At 45.2% G+C, this 20,118-nt stretch overlaps 1 protein-coding gene across 4 annotated transcripts in view; it reads left to right on the top strand.

The window, feature by feature from the left end:
- PAK6 (p21 (RAC1) activated kinase 6) overlaps positions 1–20,118 on the top strand; it is a 26,625-nt gene extending 6,507 nt beyond the window's left edge. For 2 of the 4 annotated variants that reach the window (XM_017726301.1, XM_017726300.1), the window contains 8 exons: positions 3,488–3,696; positions 7,563–8,165; positions 11,338–11,829; positions 12,072–12,205; positions 14,903–15,029; positions 15,213–15,338; positions 16,016–16,150; positions 18,064–20,118. In XM_017726301.1, coding sequence (XP_017581790.1) covers positions 3,493–3,696; positions 7,563–8,165; positions 11,338–11,829; positions 12,072–12,205; positions 14,903–15,029; positions 15,213–15,338; positions 16,016–16,150; positions 18,064–18,231 — 1,989 coding nt within the window. In that variant the 5' untranslated portion in view covers positions 3,488–3,492 and the 3' untranslated portion in view covers positions 18,232–20,118. Of the gene's footprint in view, positions 1–6; positions 27–3,487; positions 3,697–7,562; positions 8,166–11,337; positions 11,830–12,071; positions 12,206–14,902; positions 15,030–15,212; positions 15,339–16,015; positions 16,151–18,063 lie in introns of those variants that run through there. The other 2 variants (XM_017726302.1, XM_008644050.2) reach the window with 2 other exon arrangements.

Below are 20,118 nucleotides of genomic sequence, written 5' to 3'. Positions count from 1 at the left end.
CAATCTCCGACTGCTTTTGTCTTGTGGTAGTGACTTTTATTATTTATGTTTGTGACATTTCTTACAGTACAGTTGTCAGCACTGAATGAAAGACTAAAGTGTAATAGATTATTATAAAATCAGTGTCACAGTATTTGTGTTGTTATATTAAAGGGATGCTGCCTATGTTTAAATACAGGTTTTACTTGATTTACAAAATCTTATGTGCATAAAATGTTCTTATGAATTTCTTACTGACTTAGAGAAGGGCTGGTTTTATGTGTTTTATTTAACAATAAATGTTCTTTATCTGGGTATTGGAAATACAAGTAAATAGGTCTTGCATGAAAACCACAAAGTGAAAGGAGACTGGTTAAATACAGACCTCCTCAATGAGATGCAAAACCTAGCAAGATTATTAGAATTCATTGGATTTCAAATAACTATTTTTAGTGTATGTATTTTGTTTGATCTTAATGCAGTTTACCTTTAAACCACCTGTCTGATCTCTTTATAATCAGGGATTGATGCTGACCATATAAAGCAAATGCCATTGGGTGCCTAGGGGTGTGTTGTATTTGGAGCTGATTACATTTTGTTGTTTTTAAGCTGTCTGTTTTAAGCCAATAAGGTAGATGCAGGCCATGCCAACCAGTCACTTAAAACTGACCATGAACTCAGTAGGTGCTCCTTTCTGGGTTTTGGAAGCATGCTTTTGGCTATGGGGTCCAAGTGTAGTCCATGTGTTGATTGCCAGGGATAGGGGTTTTATGTAAATATACAAATGTAGTGTTGTGTTTCTGCTTCTGCAAACTGAGGTGGTGAAACAGAGCCACTGTTCTGGTTGGGGCCAAAATATCACCTGGGCTTTAAAAATTTGCATTTTGAAGCACTTAAGCCAGAATAATTTTTCTTATGGGGAAATATCTGACATGTTCAGAAAACCATTGATGCTAAAAGTGCTATTGATTGTGACATTTGTAACACCCTGTTTCACAGGACCCTTTGCCACATGAAGCACTTAAAAGAGCAAACTTGTCTGCTATGGCCTGGGTATCTTCTCATTGTGAAGCTGTGAGAGTAGGAGCAGGAGAGATACTGGTTGAAATAGTAAGATCACTGGGATCGCTCTGGCTGGGTCAAGGTGGATCAAGGAGCTGTCATACCTGACATGTAGTCAAGGATTCAGAACTGAACCACTTGCTGTAATACTACAGAGATACTCCCTGCTTTCCTTGGAGGCTCTGAAGCTCCTCAGCAGCTTCAGCTGTTGGTTTGAGCACTAACACCACAAGCTATTAGACTATCTTTCCTTTCTGGGATTGTCTGCACTTTTTTTCCCTCTGACTTTAGTCTTGATTATTAGTTAATAAGCAGCACCTAAGGGGCCCAAGAGATGAATCAGTGTGTTTGAGGAGCTGCAATACAGACCTGGAGCACAGACACCCTTCCCATAAGCTCTCCATTAAGACGTATTTGAGTTTTCATTGGAGCTTGTTCTAAGCAAAGATTATTCTGGCTGCAGAATCTTCTAGGCAGAGCAGTTGCTTCTAGCCTCTTTTGTAAGTACTTTTTTTGTTTTTTAGTTTCCTAACCTTTTGTTTTCTTTTTCACCTGTGAGGTATCTTTAGTAGGCTGTTGCAATGGGACAGTGTGTGTGAATCCAAGGATGGATTGCATGACTGGGAGGTTAGATGGAGCAAAGGTCCTTCTCTGCCATACAAACACTTCCTATCTCTGTAACGGCAGGATTGTGGTAACCAAACTGGGAGCCAGTGTGTATTGGATTTCCAAGACCCCAGTCTAGCACCAGGGTGCAAAGTCATTGTTCAGCTGGCGGCTGAACTTTGCTCCCTAAACAAGTTTAGAGTGGGACAATCTGGAAAATGTTTGACATAGATTTCACTGTGATGTGCTGATTTTGAAGACTGGTGTCCTCTAGAAGCGTGTTCATGTCTACACCACAGCAGGTTATCTCTCTGTCTCTCTGACCCTTATAAATATTTATTCAGCACAAATAGTTGGACGCTGAGGTCCTGTACAGGGGAAGAGTGACTGCTACAAAGTTGAAGATTAAGTGGCAAAAATCTTCAGTCTGATGTCAGGGAAGAGATGGCATTCGGAGCTGTAAGCAGTGTTAGTGAGAGGCAAATGCCAATAGTAATGTTGTTTGTGGAAGAGGAAGAGCATATAAATGTTATTTTTGCTTATTGGTGGATGTTAATTGCTTTAAAAAGCATGTGCAGCTTTTTCCCAAAGCAGTGAATACAGTCATAGAACATTTCAGAAGAGAAGGGACCTTGAGAGGCGCAGCCCAACCCCCCTGCTCAAGGCAGGGTCACCTCAGAGGGTCAGGCTGGATTACTCAGGGCTTTGGCTTTGAGAGCAAACCCCTGAGGATGGAGCCTGCCCGGGCAGGCTGCTGAAATGCTGGGCTCTCCTGGTCACAGGAAAGCTTTTCCTTCTATCCTGTCAGGACCACTCCTGTTTTGATTTATGCCTGTCTCTCACTCCCACCACTCCCCACTGTGAAAAACTTGGCTCTCCATAAAAAAATCTCCTTACCTCACCCTACCTTCACTATCTGGTTTTTGTGAAGAGGTTGTGTCAATGTCAATCCATTGCAGTCCTCCAGCTTTCCCACCTCTTGACTGCATGTGGAACTCCGGTTCTTCCTTTTCCTTCATAACTTCCCAATTTCAAAAAGGTCCAATCTCTCAGCTTTCTATCTAAGTATCTATTTTTGGTTATAAAATTCTTAATTCTGATTTTGGATGTCTCCTGTGTTTGGGTATATTTCAGTGTTAGGTGCTTCTGGCTTGTTGCACTTGCACTGGCTGTTCACACAAGCTGTCTCTCTCCGCCCCCAAGGGAAAGGAATCTTAGTTTTTAATTTTAGCTTCTTCAGCTACCTGCTGACAGAGTTTGATTTCTACCTACCACCTCCTCTCTCCCTCCTGAGCCCTCTGTCTAAGCAAGAAAAACTGAGATCCAGAGTCAGTCTCGGGCAGCTCTTCCTTTGGCAACAGCTCTGCTGTATTTAAATGGGAATCAAGTAGATATTACTTACTTGGCGTAAGCAGTGAGAAGAAAACCTGAGCCCTGTTTATAGCCACCTTAAATTCTAGCCTTGTGGTGGAATCAATGCTGTCTAACTGGCTGGACTCCAAGCCATTTAATGTAGGTAAACAGGTAAAATATAAATATGTATCTCTTAAGTTATTGTTTTTAATCATTTTATCAGGTAATATGAATTTGTAGAAATAAAGGAAGTCACTAGAAATCCCACCCCAGTCATGAACCTGTGAGGTGGCCTTGGGCAAATCATCACTCTCTTGGTGTCTGTTTCCTCATCTGTAAAAGCAGGTGATCAGCTCCTGTTAAAGTGCTTTTTGCTGGAGAATGTTCTCAATACAACATAATTAACTCATAGAATTGATATGTGATTTTACTGGTTGGGCACTTCAGCCCTAGACAGGCATTGACAGCGTTGCCTTCTCCTCTTCAGGCATCATGTTCCGCAAGAAGAAGAAGAAACGCCCCGAGATCTCAGCCCCGCAGAACTTTGAGCACCGTGTCCACACCTCGTTTGACCCAAAGGAGGGCAAATTTGTGGGCCTGCCACCTCAATGGCAGAATATTCTGGACACGCTGAGGCGCCCCAAGCCAGTGGTAGACCCTTCAAGGATCACGAGGATGCAGCTCCAGCCTATGAAGGTAAGAGAGAGGGAGACTGTTCTTTCCTGTTCCTTGGGGAGTTGCCTCCAAGTTGAGGCACTGTTTCCATTGCCCCATGAATGGGACCAAGAGCGGTATCTCTATGGAATTCAGTGGATAGCAGGCTTTGATAGCCCAAGGTGATAGGAACTTCATCAGGAATAAGGACAGTAGGATCCTGACCTGTTGCTGTCAGTGTTGAAATAACCAGCTGGCTGCCTGTCACTGTGACAGGGACCTGTGAAAGCTCCTATGGTGGCTGACAGGACCAGATGCGTTCGGCTGTTGTACAGAGAAGCCAAGAGAAGAGTTCATGGAGAGACCTGTTTTAGCAGGTTTGTCGTTTTTGTGGGTGAGCAAATTTGGCTGGTAATTAAGTTGCCTGGGAAGCCTGAGTGGGAGAGAGAAAGCAGGGTAGTGCTGCCTTGCTGTTCATCGACAACAAGTAAGGACAACAAGGACTAAGCTAGGGTCTGGACTAAAATGGTTAATAAACCGGCATTTTAATGGAAAGTGGGACATAGTAATGGTAGAATGTCCTTCAGTAAGGGAAAACAAGTGATTCCTGTAGATGGGTGGTTTTAGATGGCTGCTGGTACTGGCATCTGGAGACTGCGTAAGTGACAGCAGGAACATGCTGTGGGAAAAGGCAACTTCATGGTGACCTCTCCGGAAAGGAAATGAAAGATGGTGACAGAAATATTGTGCTTAAAGTCTTGCTCGCTTGGGGGAGGTTTTTGTTGCCAGTTAAAAGAACCCTATGGGGGCCTAAAAACTGAATGGTTCATTGTAAAATAGAGATGTTGCTACTTGGGAATTTAGGAGGGATATAAAAGAGTTGTCTATCTGATGAATATATGTGTACAGGTGCTTAAAACATGGGGACTAAAGGGGACTATATTTGGTATAATGCAAGATTTAGTACATAATCAAACCTGCAAATGAAATGGCCCATCAGGATCTTTGAGCAGATGCTGTTTTATAAAGGAAAAACTTGCTTAGGAAGAAAAGGTGAAAAAAAACAAAAGGCAGGAGGTTATTGCCTGGTGTCCTGAATGTGCTTTGAGGTTCAAAATGTAGTAGGGGATAGGAGCACAATCCAGAGAAGAGATAAAATGTGTAATAAGAGACCAACTTGGTTAGATCAGGAGTTCTTTAATGAGTTTAAACTGCAGGAGGATTGCTCAGAAGGGTAGAAACTAGGTCAAGTTATAAAGGGCAAAGAGAAAAGAAATTCATGTAGAAGCAAAACTGGAAGGCCAAGGCACAAAAAGAGATGTTATTCTCAAAGAACATAAAGGGCACTAAGGAAGACATCGTGAGTGCACTGAGGAGGATGAAGGAAAGAATTTGTTCACTGCTGATTTTGGAAGAAAGTTATCAGATGACACTGAGAATTCCTAAGTGTTTAATGATTATTCTCTGGTCTTTATTAAGTGTGATCAGTGGGCTGACAATTAGCATGAGCATGAAGGGATGAGAATGCAGGCTGGAAAAAGAAAAGAACAGGAACAGAAATGAGACTTAGCTAAGAAGTTGCATATTTTCAAGTCAGTTGGGCCTAATGAAATTCAAGGAATTGCAGATCAGTCAGAATAATTTCTATCCCCAGAAAGAGACTGGAACAAATAAGCAAGTAATCTATTTGCAGCCGCTTCCAAGGAGATAGCAGGGTAATAGCTGGCAGCCAGTATGGATTTATCAAGAAAAGAGTCATGTCAAGCAACCCAATTTTCATCAATCACAGGGTAGGGGGCTTTGGGTCAGGGAGAAGTGATAGCACTCCCCTGTATCTTGACTTCAGTGAGGCTCTGGACACTGCACCCATGGCATTCCCAGAGCAAACCAAGTTTCCTCAAGTATTAGGCAATGGATGCTCACAAAATAGTGTGAGGCATCACTGTTGAAACAGAAATGTGTGTGAAGAGATTTCCTGGAGTTCACCCTGAGCCTTATGCTGGTCAGGACATTCATATCTGACTTACTAAACCTGAGGATGGTAAAAGCTGAAAGCAGGTTCAAATCCTTAAGAGAACAAGGACAGAATACCCAACAGGCTTTAAAAACTAAAGAATCATCTTAAACTAACACTATTTTTCCCAGTAATTCCAAGTGCAAACACTCTCTTAGACTGCATAACAAAGCTGACTGTTTCTGGTAAACGCCATTTGAATTAATTCCTGTTCAGTGATACCAGTCAATTAGGTCTTTTTTTTTTTTTTTTCCCAAGTGCTAGTTGGCCAAGCCCTCATATACAGTCCTGGATTCAACTATCAGAGTAGTTCCTGGGTTTGTGTGTGGCTTATTAAAAGGTGCTTTTCTTGTTACAATTTCTCAGTTTTGGTCAGTAAGGCATGATCTATATAAGAGCATTCCATATAGATTTGGCTCCAATTTGGATGTTTCCTCATTAATCTGATGCAGTCCTTAAACACAGCAGCAAAGCAAGATTAGTTCACATCTCCCCTGTCTGCTGGGGCTAGATCTGACTTCATGGGAGTGATCTGAGTCTATTTCTAGGGAGTTTTAGCTAGAAGGGGAGGAGAGCACTGGAGTGGATTTTCTGGAGAGGCCATTGCATGTTGTTGGAGACTTATTATTTTGAGAGTACACACGTCTTTCTGGAATTACTTTTGTCCATTCTGGACAAAAAGTTTGTGTCCCCAGCACGTTGTTCCGTGACAGTAGCTGGGCTGTGGAGGAAGGGGTGTGTGAGTGGTGAGGGAGTAGGAGTGAAGACCAGAATTTCCAGCTGCAGCTGGTGTGTGTGCTATGGAGTGAGTTGAGTTGTCCTTTCTTCACCTTGTTGAACAAAAATCTTCTGTTCTGTCTTTCATTCTCAGACACTGAGCAAACCAGGTGCTCATTTGTGCACTGTGGTATCGTTCTGTTAAAATTGCTGGAGCTACTGTGTTGCACCAGCTAAATATTAGTCTCAGTATAATTAATTCAGCATGTTTAGAAGATCCCTGGAGCTCAGTCAGCAAACAGGAGATTGCTGTCACTCCAGGGAAGGACTTTCCTCAGGCAGAGGTTCATGAAAGTGTAGGAGTGATCCTGTGCTGCAAATTTCTGTGGAGAAATGAAACATTTTGGTTCCCAGCACTAGAAAAGCTTCTGTAAGCTTTTCAGTTCCAGAAAAAAAACAAGGAAGAACGCTACATAATATACCAACAGCTTAAAGTGTCCTACTTGTACAGAGCTGGTGCCTGTTTGGATGGAAGCCTTGTTCTTCAGCGTTTGCTTACAAGGCAGTTGTGGGCTGCTGTGACCCTTTGTTCATAGTTTTTAATTATAATAGCTTGGCAGAGCAGAGCAGGGAGGCAGAGTTGGAACAGCACGGTCTGCACTGGTCAGGATTGAGATGTATTAGCAGAAATTGAGGAGAAGCAGACTGAGGGAGGCTGATTACGACGCTATTGAGCGTGCTTCAAGGGAGAGATGAACCTTGTGTTGGCACAGCAAGGGTGAGTTTTGCAAATGGAGCTTGCAGCATGCTGGAACTTCTGAGAACTAGTATTTCAGGAGCTTGGTGAGTGCATTAGTGATGTAGTGTCACGCAGTTTCAGCACAAGAAAGCCAGGAGTTTTGAAATATCCCAGTTTTGCTTTTAGAATGTGAGCACAACAGCAAAATTGACTGTTCTGGCTGACAGCACTGCTGTTCTCTGACAGTCCTCTGACCCAAGGACTCCTTTTTTATCCCCCGGTAAAGGACAATGAAACAAAAGATAAAAATTTGTAATTTTCCCTGAACTCTTTGAGTTGTCTTTAGCTATATGTACAAAATTTAACCTTTGGCAAGATAAACTGAGCCTCAATTCTTACAACTCTGACTTGTTTCTCACCTTCCCTTGTGTTTCCTAGACCGTGGTACGGGGCAGCACCGTGGAAGTGGAAGGCTACATCTCTGGGTTGCTCAATGACATCCAGAAGCTTTCTGCCATCAGCTCGAACACTCTGAGGGGCAGGAGCCCCACCAGCAGGAGGAGAGCCCAGTCCCTTGGGCTCCTGGGAGACGAGAGACCCCCAGACATGTACCTTCAGAGTCCTGAAGGAGACTGGGCAGACAAGTATGGGAACTACCTCAACTGCAATGGTGGGTCCAAGGTGGCCCGGAGGCAGACCATGTGGCCGGATTACAAGCCCCGCCTGGAAGGGCAGTCTCATCCCAACGGAATGGTGACAAAAGCCCAGTCCCTGGGGCCGTCGGAGTTCCAGGGCGCCGATGGCAGCTGTCTGCAGCGCGCCTCGGGGCTGCAGCATGTGCCCGCTGTGCCGGGGGAGAGCGAGACGGCGATGAAGAGCCCGGAAGAAGGCTGGCTTCAGCGACAGTCCAACGCCAGGCCCTCGGGGGAGGGCAGCCCCAACTCCAAATCCCGGGAGAACAGCCTGAAGAGGAGGCTCTTGCGCAGCATGTTCCCCTCATCCAGCGCCTCAAACAAGCCAGGCCCTCCCCTGCAGATCAAGGTAAGAGTTATTCACTGGATTGCAGTGTTGACTTTACAGTTCCAGAGGTTACATATACAGCAAATTTAATTGCAAACATCGGGCAACCGTCTGTTCTTGTTATGATTAACGTTGGAATCAAAATAGTCCTGGGCAGGGGAAATGTGTGGTCCGCCTGAGCTTCACGAGATGCTGCGAGGCACAGCTCAGGATGGCAGCCAGATCTCCAGCAGACGGTTTGGCGGAGCTGCGGGAGCGTGGGCTGGGAAGGACGAGGGGTCTTGGTCGTTACCTTCTGCGAGGTAAAGGCATAACTGTAATGCCATTCTGCTGGCACCAAAGAGCCTTTGCCATTTGGGAAATTGCCATGATTTGCATTAGCAGTGTATTCTTCTGCCTGTGCAAACTAGAGCTACCTCAGGAGAGTGTGTTGGTTATAGCTGTATCTGCCGGCTGCTACAGCAGCAGGGTTTGCATCAGCACCCACGGTGCTGTCACACAGGAAATCAGACTGTTGGATTTTGGAAAGGGTGGGACAGCTCATAGCTACTGCTCCCCCAGGAAAGCTGTCCTGAATGGATGACTCATTTCTTGCTAAACTGCAGAAAATCTCTGGTTCCTGGTACTGGATAGGAAATGCAGACATTGCTTCTTTTCCATTCTGGGCTGACCCAGCACCCATCTTCTTTGCATGGCTTGTCTGGTGGCTTCAAAGCTGGTGCTGGGCCAGGCTGATTTCCAGCAGCTGTGAAGTCCCTCAACTGGGAGGACAATGATAGGAACCACTGTCCAAGCCAACCTGACTGTTCTGAAGGGTGTTGCACGAAGGGGATGTCTCCAATCCAGCGTCTTGCAGTTTGCATAAGGATCCAGGCTCAAGGTTTTGGGCACAGTGGGTTTCCTTTCCAAGGGAGAGGATTTTGAAGGAATGCAATCCTTGTGTAGCACAAACTGCACTTATTGCTCTCTCAGTAACTCTGGGCTGACCTACACTGATTGGAGGCCTGTCCCTGAGTACCTGGAACTGGCCACTTCTGTCTTCCCTAGACAGAGTGTCTTTGCCAGGCTCAGCCCTTCCACAAGTAGGAGCAGAAGTTACCAGCCAAGTGGATGTGCCTGGGAGTGTTTGAACTCCAGCTGTTTGTCAGAGAAGAGGAGTAGGGAGGACCTGGAAGATATGTAATCTATCTCCCTACTCCAGTAAGGGATCTGTACCATCCCTGGTAGGTGTTTATCTAAGATGTTCTTGCCAGCCTCTGATGATGAAAACCTGGATCTCCTGCTCTGATGGAGCTGATGATGTGTGAGAAATGTGTAATTGCAGATGAAAGGGACAGGGATATAACTGAATCATGGAATCCCAGACTGGCTTGGGTTGGTAGAGATCTTAATGTCCATCTAGTTCCACCCCCTGCCATGGGCAGGAACACCTTCCACTAGACCAGGCCGCTCCAACCTGGTCTTGAACACTTCCAGAGATGGAACACCCACCACTTGGCTGGGTAGCTGGCTGAAATGGGAAGGTGGTGCCTTGAAAGGCACCACGGGAAGTTTGAGCGCACCTTCCTTATGAAGGGAAGGAGTGGGAGAACCAATGACACCTCAAAATGTCCCAAGACAGAAAACATGTACATGGGGACTGTCAGATTACAGGAGCAGGAAATGAGACTTGCGCGTGGTTAAACAAACCTGTGTGAGCTTGCACACGTGTTGTGTACCCTTCTGCACGCTCTGGGTTATGTAAAACTTTTTTTTCTCTCTCCTGAGACAAAACAAGATTTGGGAAATAAATTCTGTGTTGCTGTGAGCATGTCGGCACAGGACTGCAGGGGTGGAGCTGGTGTACAGGGAGGAAGGAACTCCTGACAGGCAGTTGTATTTGTGCTGTGCCCTGATGCCGCTAAATTGTGTTTTCCAGGGCCTCTCCGTGTGCGAGGCTTATGCAGATTCTGCTCTTGACAAAAATCCTTGATTAAAACCCAAAGTGCATAGAATTAAATCCTACACAATTATTTTCTGTCTGAGACAGGGAAAATGAGTGCTCTTGTAAAAAATTCTCGATTGGCAATTTTCAGTTCCCATGCCCATATTATTAACTTTATTAATAATCTCTCTGAATTGTGAGAGAGAAAAAGCTTTTTGCTTTGAGGTTTTTATTTTACCCTATAATATAAATGATGGGCTTGCTCTTTCTGAAGTTGCTTCTTTGACAGATCCACTATTATTTTGCATATATTTATATACGTATAATGTTTATTTTACATATATACATGTACATATATAATGTATTTTGTACCCCACCTGCTAAATGTTCTTGAATTTTAATTAATCAGTGTTTCCAGGAGTATTAGCAGGACAATATTTATCCTTCCTGGCATGGGAATGCATATCCTGAAGCCACATTCCCACAGGCTGTGATCTTACTACATCTCCTACACTAAACAGGGTTGGGCCTGCTTGTCTTTTGAGTGGGAGGTCTCCAAAAACCTCGAGGACTGCTAATCCAAATTCACTGTAGGTCAGTTGTAAGTCAGTGAGGTGGCAGGTGGCTCTGTGTAGCTGGAGTCTCGTGCTGGCGGCCTCCAGCTGTCCTGGTTCCTGGTGCTTTTCCCAAAGTGGAGAAGCTAATTCCATGCCTGATCGACAGGAATGCTCTGCAGGTACCAGTAGAAAGTGCAGAGAGTGTTTTCAGTAGGCAGTGTAATTACCCAAAGGGAATTAGGCCAAGACATCAAAGTGATTTACAGTCTTGGCATGAATCCCCTTTCCTTTTATACAAAGAAAGATCAGAGGCACAGAGGGATAAAGGATTTTCAAATTCTCTGCAGCACAGGTTGCCCCTGAGTTTTGGTGGCAAGGTTGGAATGCTTTTTAGCAGCTGGGTTTTTTTTCTGTGGGTTCTGTGTCTTGGTGGTTTTTTTTAAAGCATGTTCCCTTTAAACTGTCTCGATTTGGAGTAAAGTGTAGCACCCATTCCCTAAGGGATTCTTGAAGATCTGCATCCAAGGATATCTTCATCCAAGCTATATGCTGGGCAGACCTGGAGACAAGAACCTGAAGCTCTTGACTCCAGTCTGCTTCAAGGTGTGCTGGGGCAGAATGGGATGACACAGAACTGATTCCTCACCTTGCTGCTTGCTAATCCAACCATCACTTTTTCTTTCTCTCACTTTCCTCTTTGTCCTTCTGGAAGCCTAATGCTTTCTTCAAGCCCCAGCAGTGGGGTTCTCCCCACAGCCCTGCAGCCAAAGCCCAGTCTCTCCCCCCAGAACAACCTGCCTCTGAGTTCCCCAGGATGATCTCTGAAGCTGGGACTCCCCAGAAGTCCCCAACAGCAGAGAAGGCTGTGGCAGTGCCACCAGGCCGGCCCTCCCCAGCAGGGTCCCCCAGGAACCGGCAGACCCAGACCAGTTCCAGCAACCTTCACCTGCCCCAGGACTCTGCTGGGAAGGGGCAACCACCCAGCGAGGACCCCGTGGTTGTGACTCACGAGCAGTTCAAAGCTGCCCTCAGGATGGTTGTGGACCAGGGAGATCCCAGGACATTGCTGGAGAATTATGTCAAGATTGGGGAGGGCTCCACAGGAATTGTGTGCATCGCTCGGGAGAAGCACTCAGGGCGTCAGGTGGCCGTGAAAATGATGGATCTGAGGAAGCAGCAGCGCCGGGAGCTCCTCTTCAATGAGGTGAGTGTGCTGAAGTCAGGGGAATCCTGCTGTCCACATTGGAGCAATCAGTGTGGCAAAAGGAGGAGAAGAGCAGGATCATCTTCCTCTTGGTAGTATTATGCTTGTACCAAGAACAGCTATTACTGGGGGGATGGAGGCTCTGTGCTATGCTCACAGGGCTGTGTGCGCTCACTGGGTTGGATAAGATGAAGTGTGGTGAGTAACTTTGTGGTGGTCACTTGTCCACTGTGGTTTTACAGGTGGTGATAATGAGGGACTATCAACACGTCAACGTTGTGGAGATGTACAAGAGCTACCTTGTGGGAGAGGAGCTCTGGGTGCTGATGGAGTTTCTTCAGGGAGGAGCCCTCACAGACATCGTGTCTCAGATCAGGTACAAAGCAAAATCCCAGACATCAACATGGGAGAGCAAGAGCAGCAGAGTGGGGGTTTCTGGGACAAATAGTTTCCCTCAGAGATCTTGTGTTTGCAGTGCCCTGAAACTACTGCTGTTTAAAACTGTTATCCATTTAAAATACGTGATAATACTTCTGATGTAGAAGGGACTAATTTAAAGTACTGATCCCTTTAGATACCCACTAGTCATCTCCTTGATGACCTTCCCTGTAAAACACAGTAGTCATAAAAAGTGTTGTTTACTATATCTGTTGAATCCTGGCCAGGATGTTCACTGAATAAGTATAAAGAGCAGGCAGAAATAGTTTTCAGTGGTGGAACTTTAGCCACAAATTCAACCTCACTAACTCCTCTGGAGAAGTGCAGCAGAGCCTTGAGATCTGGACTCCTTCCCAAATTTCATTGCCTAAAGATAGCAACTACTAGACACTCTCCTAAATTTGTTTCCTTATCTACACTGCTTCATATTCAATAGTACCCAAAGCATTTCTGTAGGGCAAAGAAGTTGTTCTCAGATGGCCTCTGCTCCATCTCACAAGGTGTTCTGATGATGCAGTTACGGTGATCGTGTCTTACCCATGACTCTGGAGCACCCTCCTCCTGCTTCAGAGCAGTCCTGTGAGGCTGGAAACTGAGGCAGGGAATGCCAGTGGAAAGACTGACCAAGAAAGTCTGTAGCATGAATGTTTCTTTTTGGAAGATTCAGGATTTTAATTGGATTACAATTAGGCAGTATTGCTAGCACTGGTTGTATTCAGGTTTTTTAAAATCATAGTATACCTTTAGTTCACATACGTGCTTGGCCTAGGTGCTGTGGTGGGTTTAAGGCATGTATCTTACTCGTTTGGTGGATTTAAGGCATGTAGCTTACTCTGTTGGGTTCTGTGTTTTGGAAGCACACCTGTGATAATTTTGAGAGGCATAAAGAGCCACATTATCCTCTGTAGCCTCCACAACCCCACCTGGAAGGAGTGCCCTGGAGACACTTACCTGGGGCAGGCCTGTCCAGAATTGAGTTCAGAGGCATCTCAGGGTCTGCAAGCCAACATTTAATCCTGAGGAGTGCTTAGTTACAGCTGACAGGGCCAGTGAAACTCTTGTAGCTCTTGGCTGGAACTGAATTACAGATAAAAAGTGATGAAGAGGTTTATGAAGGGTCTGTGTGTTTATATCCACCAGTGAGACCTCAGCCTAGTTTTGTTTTAAGAAGCTTCCTTTGAACCTGTTAATGAATGCTTGTTTTTCCACATGATGGAAGCAGGATCTGTTATAACCATAACATTTATCAGAAGTAAGCTGCAAACCTTTATCAGTTTTTCCCAGGGAGGAAAATACCATCATTGCTGTCATTAAACTTTTGCTGAGGGGGATAAGTGATTTACATCTCCAGGAGCAAGGTAATCCTCCAGTAATCTGTTTTATACTATGCAGTCACTTGACTGAAACCAAATTCCATATGTGACAGGGTGAAAATGCACCTCTTGTGATCTTCTGGAACCACAGGGCTCTCAGGTGGATCAGCTCAGGCACTATGAAATGAAAAGTACTGCTCCTAAAACCATTGGCTTCTGTGCTGGGAAGTCCCACAGGTAGCCTTTGTCCCTCTCCCTTTTCAGGTTAAATCATAAAGGCAGAAGTAGCCCCCTGCTACCCTTCAGATTTAGTTGCCGTGAGTGTGGCACAGTGCAGCTACAACCTGTAGCTGTCCTGGTTTGGAAGAGTAAGGTATGGGATGCCAAATAAGCAGCACCAGTGTAGATTTCTCAGCTGATCGTGTAGAAATGATTATGGGTTTAGAAGGTGCTGGTTCGCTGCACAGCTCTGCCTTCTGAGTGTTCTCTTCTCCTTAGGCTCACTTGCAGATCCAAATTTGAGGATGTTTCATTTCTCTGTCCTCAGCTGAGGGTTGTTCAGAACTACTGCTAGAGTTAGGCTGAGAATCCACAGTACTCAAATTGGGTACTTCAGCTATTCTTTGAAATAATTCACTCCTAGGATTTTTCAGTGTAAACATGCAGAGCTGTCACTGTCCCCAGGTACAGGAGAGAATTTTGATTTCTACCATTTTTACTTGATTGTGAAGGTTTTTGTATTGGTATTCTAAACAGCAAGAGCTTCTAAAGAGGAGGTTCTTGGGGCTCATATTCCATGTGCTAACAGAGTGGTAGAAATCAGAAGTGTCTTCCCTGCTTGTAGCTTGTGCTACCTTTAGTTAGGTGTGAGTGTACCCCAAGTGTCTGCAGGAAAGGCCTAAAGGATCCCTATATTCATTCTCAAATGATATGTTTGGATGTTTTGTGGATACAGTTGCACAATAAGCCTTGTGAATAATGGCTTTACTATATTTGCTTTAAAAAAAGCTGTCTCACCAGTTACTGCAGCACCTTGGCATCAAGCAGCACTGCTGCCTGTCAGAACTGCTTGAAACAGCATCTTGCAGAATGAATTTAGGTACAGAATTTAAAGTGCAATTTCTCTGCATTAAACCTATGAAAACTTAAAATTGTCAACCATAAAGTCAAAAATGTTTTCTGCAGTAACAGATATAGAAAAATGGTAAAGGTGAGATGGTAATTGTCATAGGGAACCAAAGTGTCTGTGCTTTAACCTCTGTGTGCCCCTGTCAAGGAGCACTGTTCTCTGCACAGTTTAAGTCCCCTGCCTCTAATTGCAGGCTGAACGAGGAGCAGATTGCCACAGTGTGTGAGTCAGTGCTGCAGGCTCTGTCCTATCTCCACTCTCAGGGGGTCATTCACCGAGACATCAAGAGCGACTCCATTCTTCTGACGTTGGATGGCAGGGTGTGTTTCCTCAGACAAATTGTTTCCTGTCTTCTGCTGCTGCAGCCTCCGTCTCTTATTTCCTTTCTGTTCCCAATCCCTTGTTTTCCCCTCGTCCTCTTACTCTGTCATCTTTGTCTTGGTGTTGCCCTCTGTGTTGTTTAAGGCTTATTTTTAAGGTTGGTTGCTTTTCTCTTTGTACAGGTCAAACTGTCTGATTTTGGCTTCTGTGCTCAGATCAGTAAAGATGTACCTAAAAGAAAATCCTTGGTAGGTACTCCTTATTGGATGGCTCCAGAAGTCATTGCAAGGATACCATACACCACTGAGGTAAGGGACCGCCTCCCTAATAGCAGGAGAGGAGCAAGTAATGGTCTGAAGTGTCACAGGAAAATAACTATTGGCTTTTCTAGGAAGTCTCTAGATTCTATTTAAAATATAAACCTGACTGTGACTACGGCTTTGATGGTGATGACATCAATATTTCCTAAATCAGTAGAAAACCAGATTGTTCTGCTTCCCAGGAGCAAGGCATCAACTTATTCTATTCTTAAACCTAAAGCTTGGCCTAGACTTGTACCTGCTGTGGACAGATGTGGGCAAGGAGCAGCCTGTGACATGATACGGATCAGTAAATCGATTCCATAAAGGAAGCAGGGGAAGTTGTGAGCTCTGAGGGGCTCCCCTCAGGGAAAGCAGACATGGGAGCTCTGGAATTCTGGGCAGGTGGCAGCAGACTGACTAGTTTTGTTTACCAACCAACCAGATGTGGTACAAGCAGTTACTTGCACACCTTTACATGTTGCAACACCAGCATGGCTCAGTCCTGGGTGCAAAATTGACTTAGTTATACTCCTGTAAGGAGCCCCAAGAGCATTAAGGGCATCGGTGTTGGACTCTCTTGGTACCATTTGTCATGGATGGGGTGTTGGGGTCTTTGTGAAAGTGGCAAAACAAGGACCTGCTGCTCTGGAGTGTGTGTATTGATGTGACATTGTCTCCCACAGGTGGATATCTGGTCCCTGGGGATCATGGTGATAGAGATGGTAGATGGAGAACCCCCCTACTTCAGTGATTCTCCAGTCCAGGCAATGAAGAGACTCCGTGACAGCCCTCCTCCCAAACTGAAAAACTTCCACAGGGTGAGCATGCTGCCAAACACTTGTAAGCCTGATGATTACCATAGGCAAGCATCCATATCAGCTGTTCCCAGTGCAGCTGGCTGTGGAAATGGTCTTGCTAGGGCTTGTTTCTTGGGGAACAGCTTTGGCCCTGGGGTCTTGGTGGCTGCTTTGGGAAACAGCCCCGGCCGTGAGGGCAGCTGGGCATAAATGGAGAGTGCAGGTCAGAGCTGCTTCAGGTGGACCCAGCAGTTCCCAGCTTGCTGATGTCGACAGAGTAGCTTATCTTCCAGGGAAGGGAACAGGAGGATTCCTGCTCTTGGGAGTTTCCAGCTGCATGGCCTTCAGGACTACAAAGGGTTAGGAGAGCAGGAGAGCTCAGGACAGACGGGAACTCGTGGAGACACTGCAGCAGCTCAGAAGACGAACTTGGCTTCATGGTTTCTTAGGAAAAAGTAGCAGTGACATAAGAAATAGAATGATCACTTTTCAGTGCCCTCTTAAAGCAGTCCTCCTTTCATTCCATGCCCAGCCTCTGAGATCAAACAGCTTCTACAGCATCCTGAGCTACCCAGCCTTTCCAATTAATCAGAGCATCTGCAGCTGCTAAAACTGAATTATTTAAGAGAGTAGACTGCTGAACTAACAGCACACACTCCAACATCAACAGCTGTTCTTTCTTTTCTGCCTTTGCAACACTAATTAAAATTTCATGGTCACATTGTGGACCTGGTGCTTGCCCTCCTTGGGCAGTGTGAAATCATCCTGGTCTGGGTCACACCTTGCTTGTTGACATGGCCCTGCCACAGGCTCTGACAGCCAGAGCTGGTTATGGTCTTGCTCTACTCCACTTTGTACTGGGAAGCAAACTGGCTTCCAGCAGACCTCTGATTTATAGGCCGGTGTGCATCTTCACCAGTGTCCTGCTGGAGTGCAGCTCCAGCTGTGGATCCAGCCTTCTGTTCTGGTGCCAGTTCGTGGCTCACTGTGGTCAGTGACTGCAATACTGGGGGCAGCAGGTTAAAGGGATGCCACCTAGGATAATCCCTGCTAGGTTGCTAAAGCATAGGCAGATTTATTGACAGGGATACAGGCTGGATCCTGGCACTCATCGTGAGCTGTGCGGTGCCTTCTCCAGCAATCCCAAGCAAAGTCATCCAAAGCGCTCCTAAGATGAGCAATAGCTCTGTGTGAACAGTATTTCAGGATCTACTAAGTGAACCAGAGCTGAGAAAATGCCCCCAGTCTAAACTGAATGTAACTATCAGCATAAATATATGCCAAGTTCATTTTTTTATTCCATTTTAACAATGCAGAAGATGAAACCAGCCAGAGATGTGCAGGGTCTTGAAGTGGTGCTTGGGGGCTGGTGACTCTCAGGCTTTTACATCTCTTCCAAAGGACAAGCCTGTGAGGTCATTCAGCTTTTTGGTACTTATTCTGCAGCTTCTTCATCTTCTTGTACCATTAGCATGAGGGTTTTTCAGGCTCTTGGAACCTACTGGAGAATCCTACTTAACTACCTTTCCATAATCTGTGACCAGTAAAAGAATGGATTGATGCCCCCTTCCTACCCAAGTGATGTACCCAGGTAGCAGGAATCCTGGTGAATTTTTGAGCTGAAATCCAGAAAAGTTTAAGTAACAAAATGACAAGCAGGAGCAACCCAAATGGAAGCACGTGGCAGGCAGTCTTATCTCAATTGGCTGTATCCCATTCAAAAGAAAACAACCTAAGTGTTGTGCCTACCAGTGACAGAGAGTTAATTCCATAGCATAAAAAGCACGTGAGCTGTGTCACATTAATGGGCAAACAGGGACATAGATTGGGAATGTGCAGGATGCTTTTAACCACACCCAATTTGGCAGCCTCATGTTCCATGAGTTGTGCCTGGTCCCTTTGTGGGGTTGACTTGGTTGGTTGCTTTTTCACAGACCTCACCAGTTCTGAGAGACTTCTTGGAAAGGATGTTGACACGGGATCCATTGGAAAGAGCAACGGCACAAGAACTTCTGGATCACCCCTTTTTGCTCCAGACAGGACTTCCAGAGTGCTTGGTTCCCCTTATCCAACAGTACAGGAAGCGCACCTCCACCTGCTGAATTTATATGAGGGGAAACTAGGGAAAAGGAATGGTTTTAAAAAAATATATAGAAAAAATTAAGAGCCCAGGCAGTCTCAACCTGTGAATGGTGCTTGGAAGTTGCCAGTGATTGTTTTGGAGGACGAATGTGAATCCTGTCCGTGCATCCTCAGCCTTCTGTGGCTTCTCCTTTGCTGAAGACAATCAATACAGACTAGATCTAAGTGAGACCAAGTCTGTCTCAAGGATAAAGCGGGTATTCCATGGCTTGGGGATCACTGCTGCCGAAGGATGGCATTCGAAAGTGTAGTCTGAAGCTGTGTATCTGAATGTCTGTGAGTTTCTGCACACCCTGGCTACTGACTACTGAGCTGGAGCGATATTTCCCACTTAGAAATGTGATCTTTGTTTCCTTCATTGTACACTGGAGCTGTGAGCTGACTCACTTTGGGGCACAGACCCCTTTAAACTCTCAATGCACAAAGACTTGACTTTTTTTTTTTCCTCTGAGACCTTTTCACAGATGATTTTAATTTCCTTTGGTTAAACGTGAACCTAGAAACCTGCACACACTTCCTTAGGGAGCAGATGTGATATGTGTATATTTGTTTCTAAGTGGCTCTCTTGCACCAACATGCTTCTCTTTTGCTGCAGAATATGTATGGTTTAGTGGTCAATCTTGAATCCATTTCATGACTTTAAACTTTTGGAGGGGGAAACCCTTGGATACGGGCCTCAAAGGGGACTCTATGAAGACCAGGTGCTCTTGCCACCAAAATCTTATGGTTGAAAATTCACCATTTGCAACACGTTGTGTGCTGGTTGGAATGTGAACAGCGTGTTCCTGTGGCTGGTTTCCAGGCACCTTGCTTTCCCAGTCCTTTCTCCCAGGAGAGGCTGAGAAGAGCTGCCCTGGGGCAGTTATTGGCTAGCATTTTGGGAATGCTGTAGGAGACCGAATGGAAAAGTTTGAGCTGTCCTGCATATCCCAGGATTGATTTTTGTGTTTGTGTGCTGCTGTCTGGCTATTGGTCTGCCCTTCCCCATCATCCCTTTACATCTGGAAGGTTTCTGGTTGTCTAAACAGCTCTTTCAGTTATTTTAACATAGTTTTTAGGTATTTTGTATGCTGCACTCTCTGGTCAGTGAGATCCTCAAGGTAATTGGACTCTAGTTTGGGGTTAACATTGTACAGTGATGGTGTGTGTTGTTGTGAGGTCTCAAGAATATATTCCTACATGTGGAACTAGGATCTTGTTTTGAAACTCCACATACCAAGATATTGGACTTTAAGTTATTCTCAGGACAGTCTTGCTGTCTCAGAAACTGACCTCAGAACTGCGTTTTCTTCAGAAGATGTTCATAATCTCTGTCCTCTGCTATTTGCTCCAGCTACAGATCCTGCTTCAAAATTGAAGCCACAGTTGATTACTTGAAGTAATTTGGGATGGAATTCATCTGCACTGCTGCCAGCCATCAAAGGGTGGGCACCCAGTCTGCAGAGCGTGTAGGTTGGCTCTGTAGCCCATGGGGAGAGGAACACCCCTGGGGGAACAACTCTGGAGGTGGTTCATCCCCTTGGCTCAGACACCTGCTGAAGGAAGAAATCACTCTCTCTCACCCGTGGCAGGTAGAGAAGTGGTAGGGGTTTTCTGTAGACTGGATGTCTAAGTTTGGGGCTGATGGAGTTGGTTGAAATTAATTCATTAAGCTCCTCCTTAGCTGCACTGGAAAATTTTTGATGTAAAATGTTTCTGTATTCCAGATATATTGCTTTTTTTTAACACAAAAAAAAAGCAGGGCTTAGAAAAGATTTATAATTTGAAACAAACAGTCCTGCTCGTCTGTAGTTGTGAATCCTTTGCACTTGTGTTTTAAATTAAAGTAGTTCTTGATTTATTCATAA

The sequence above is a fragment of the Corvus brachyrhynchos genome, unplaced genomic scaffold, assembly GCF_000691975.1.
Source record: "Corvus brachyrhynchos isolate BGI_N302 unplaced genomic scaffold, ASM69197v1 scaffold281, whole genome shotgun sequence".
Lineage (NCBI taxonomy): Eukaryota > Metazoa > Chordata > Aves > Passeriformes > Corvidae > Corvus > Corvus brachyrhynchos.
Note: the sequence above shows the minus strand (reverse complement) of the source record. Positions and strands in the feature narration are given on the sequence as shown.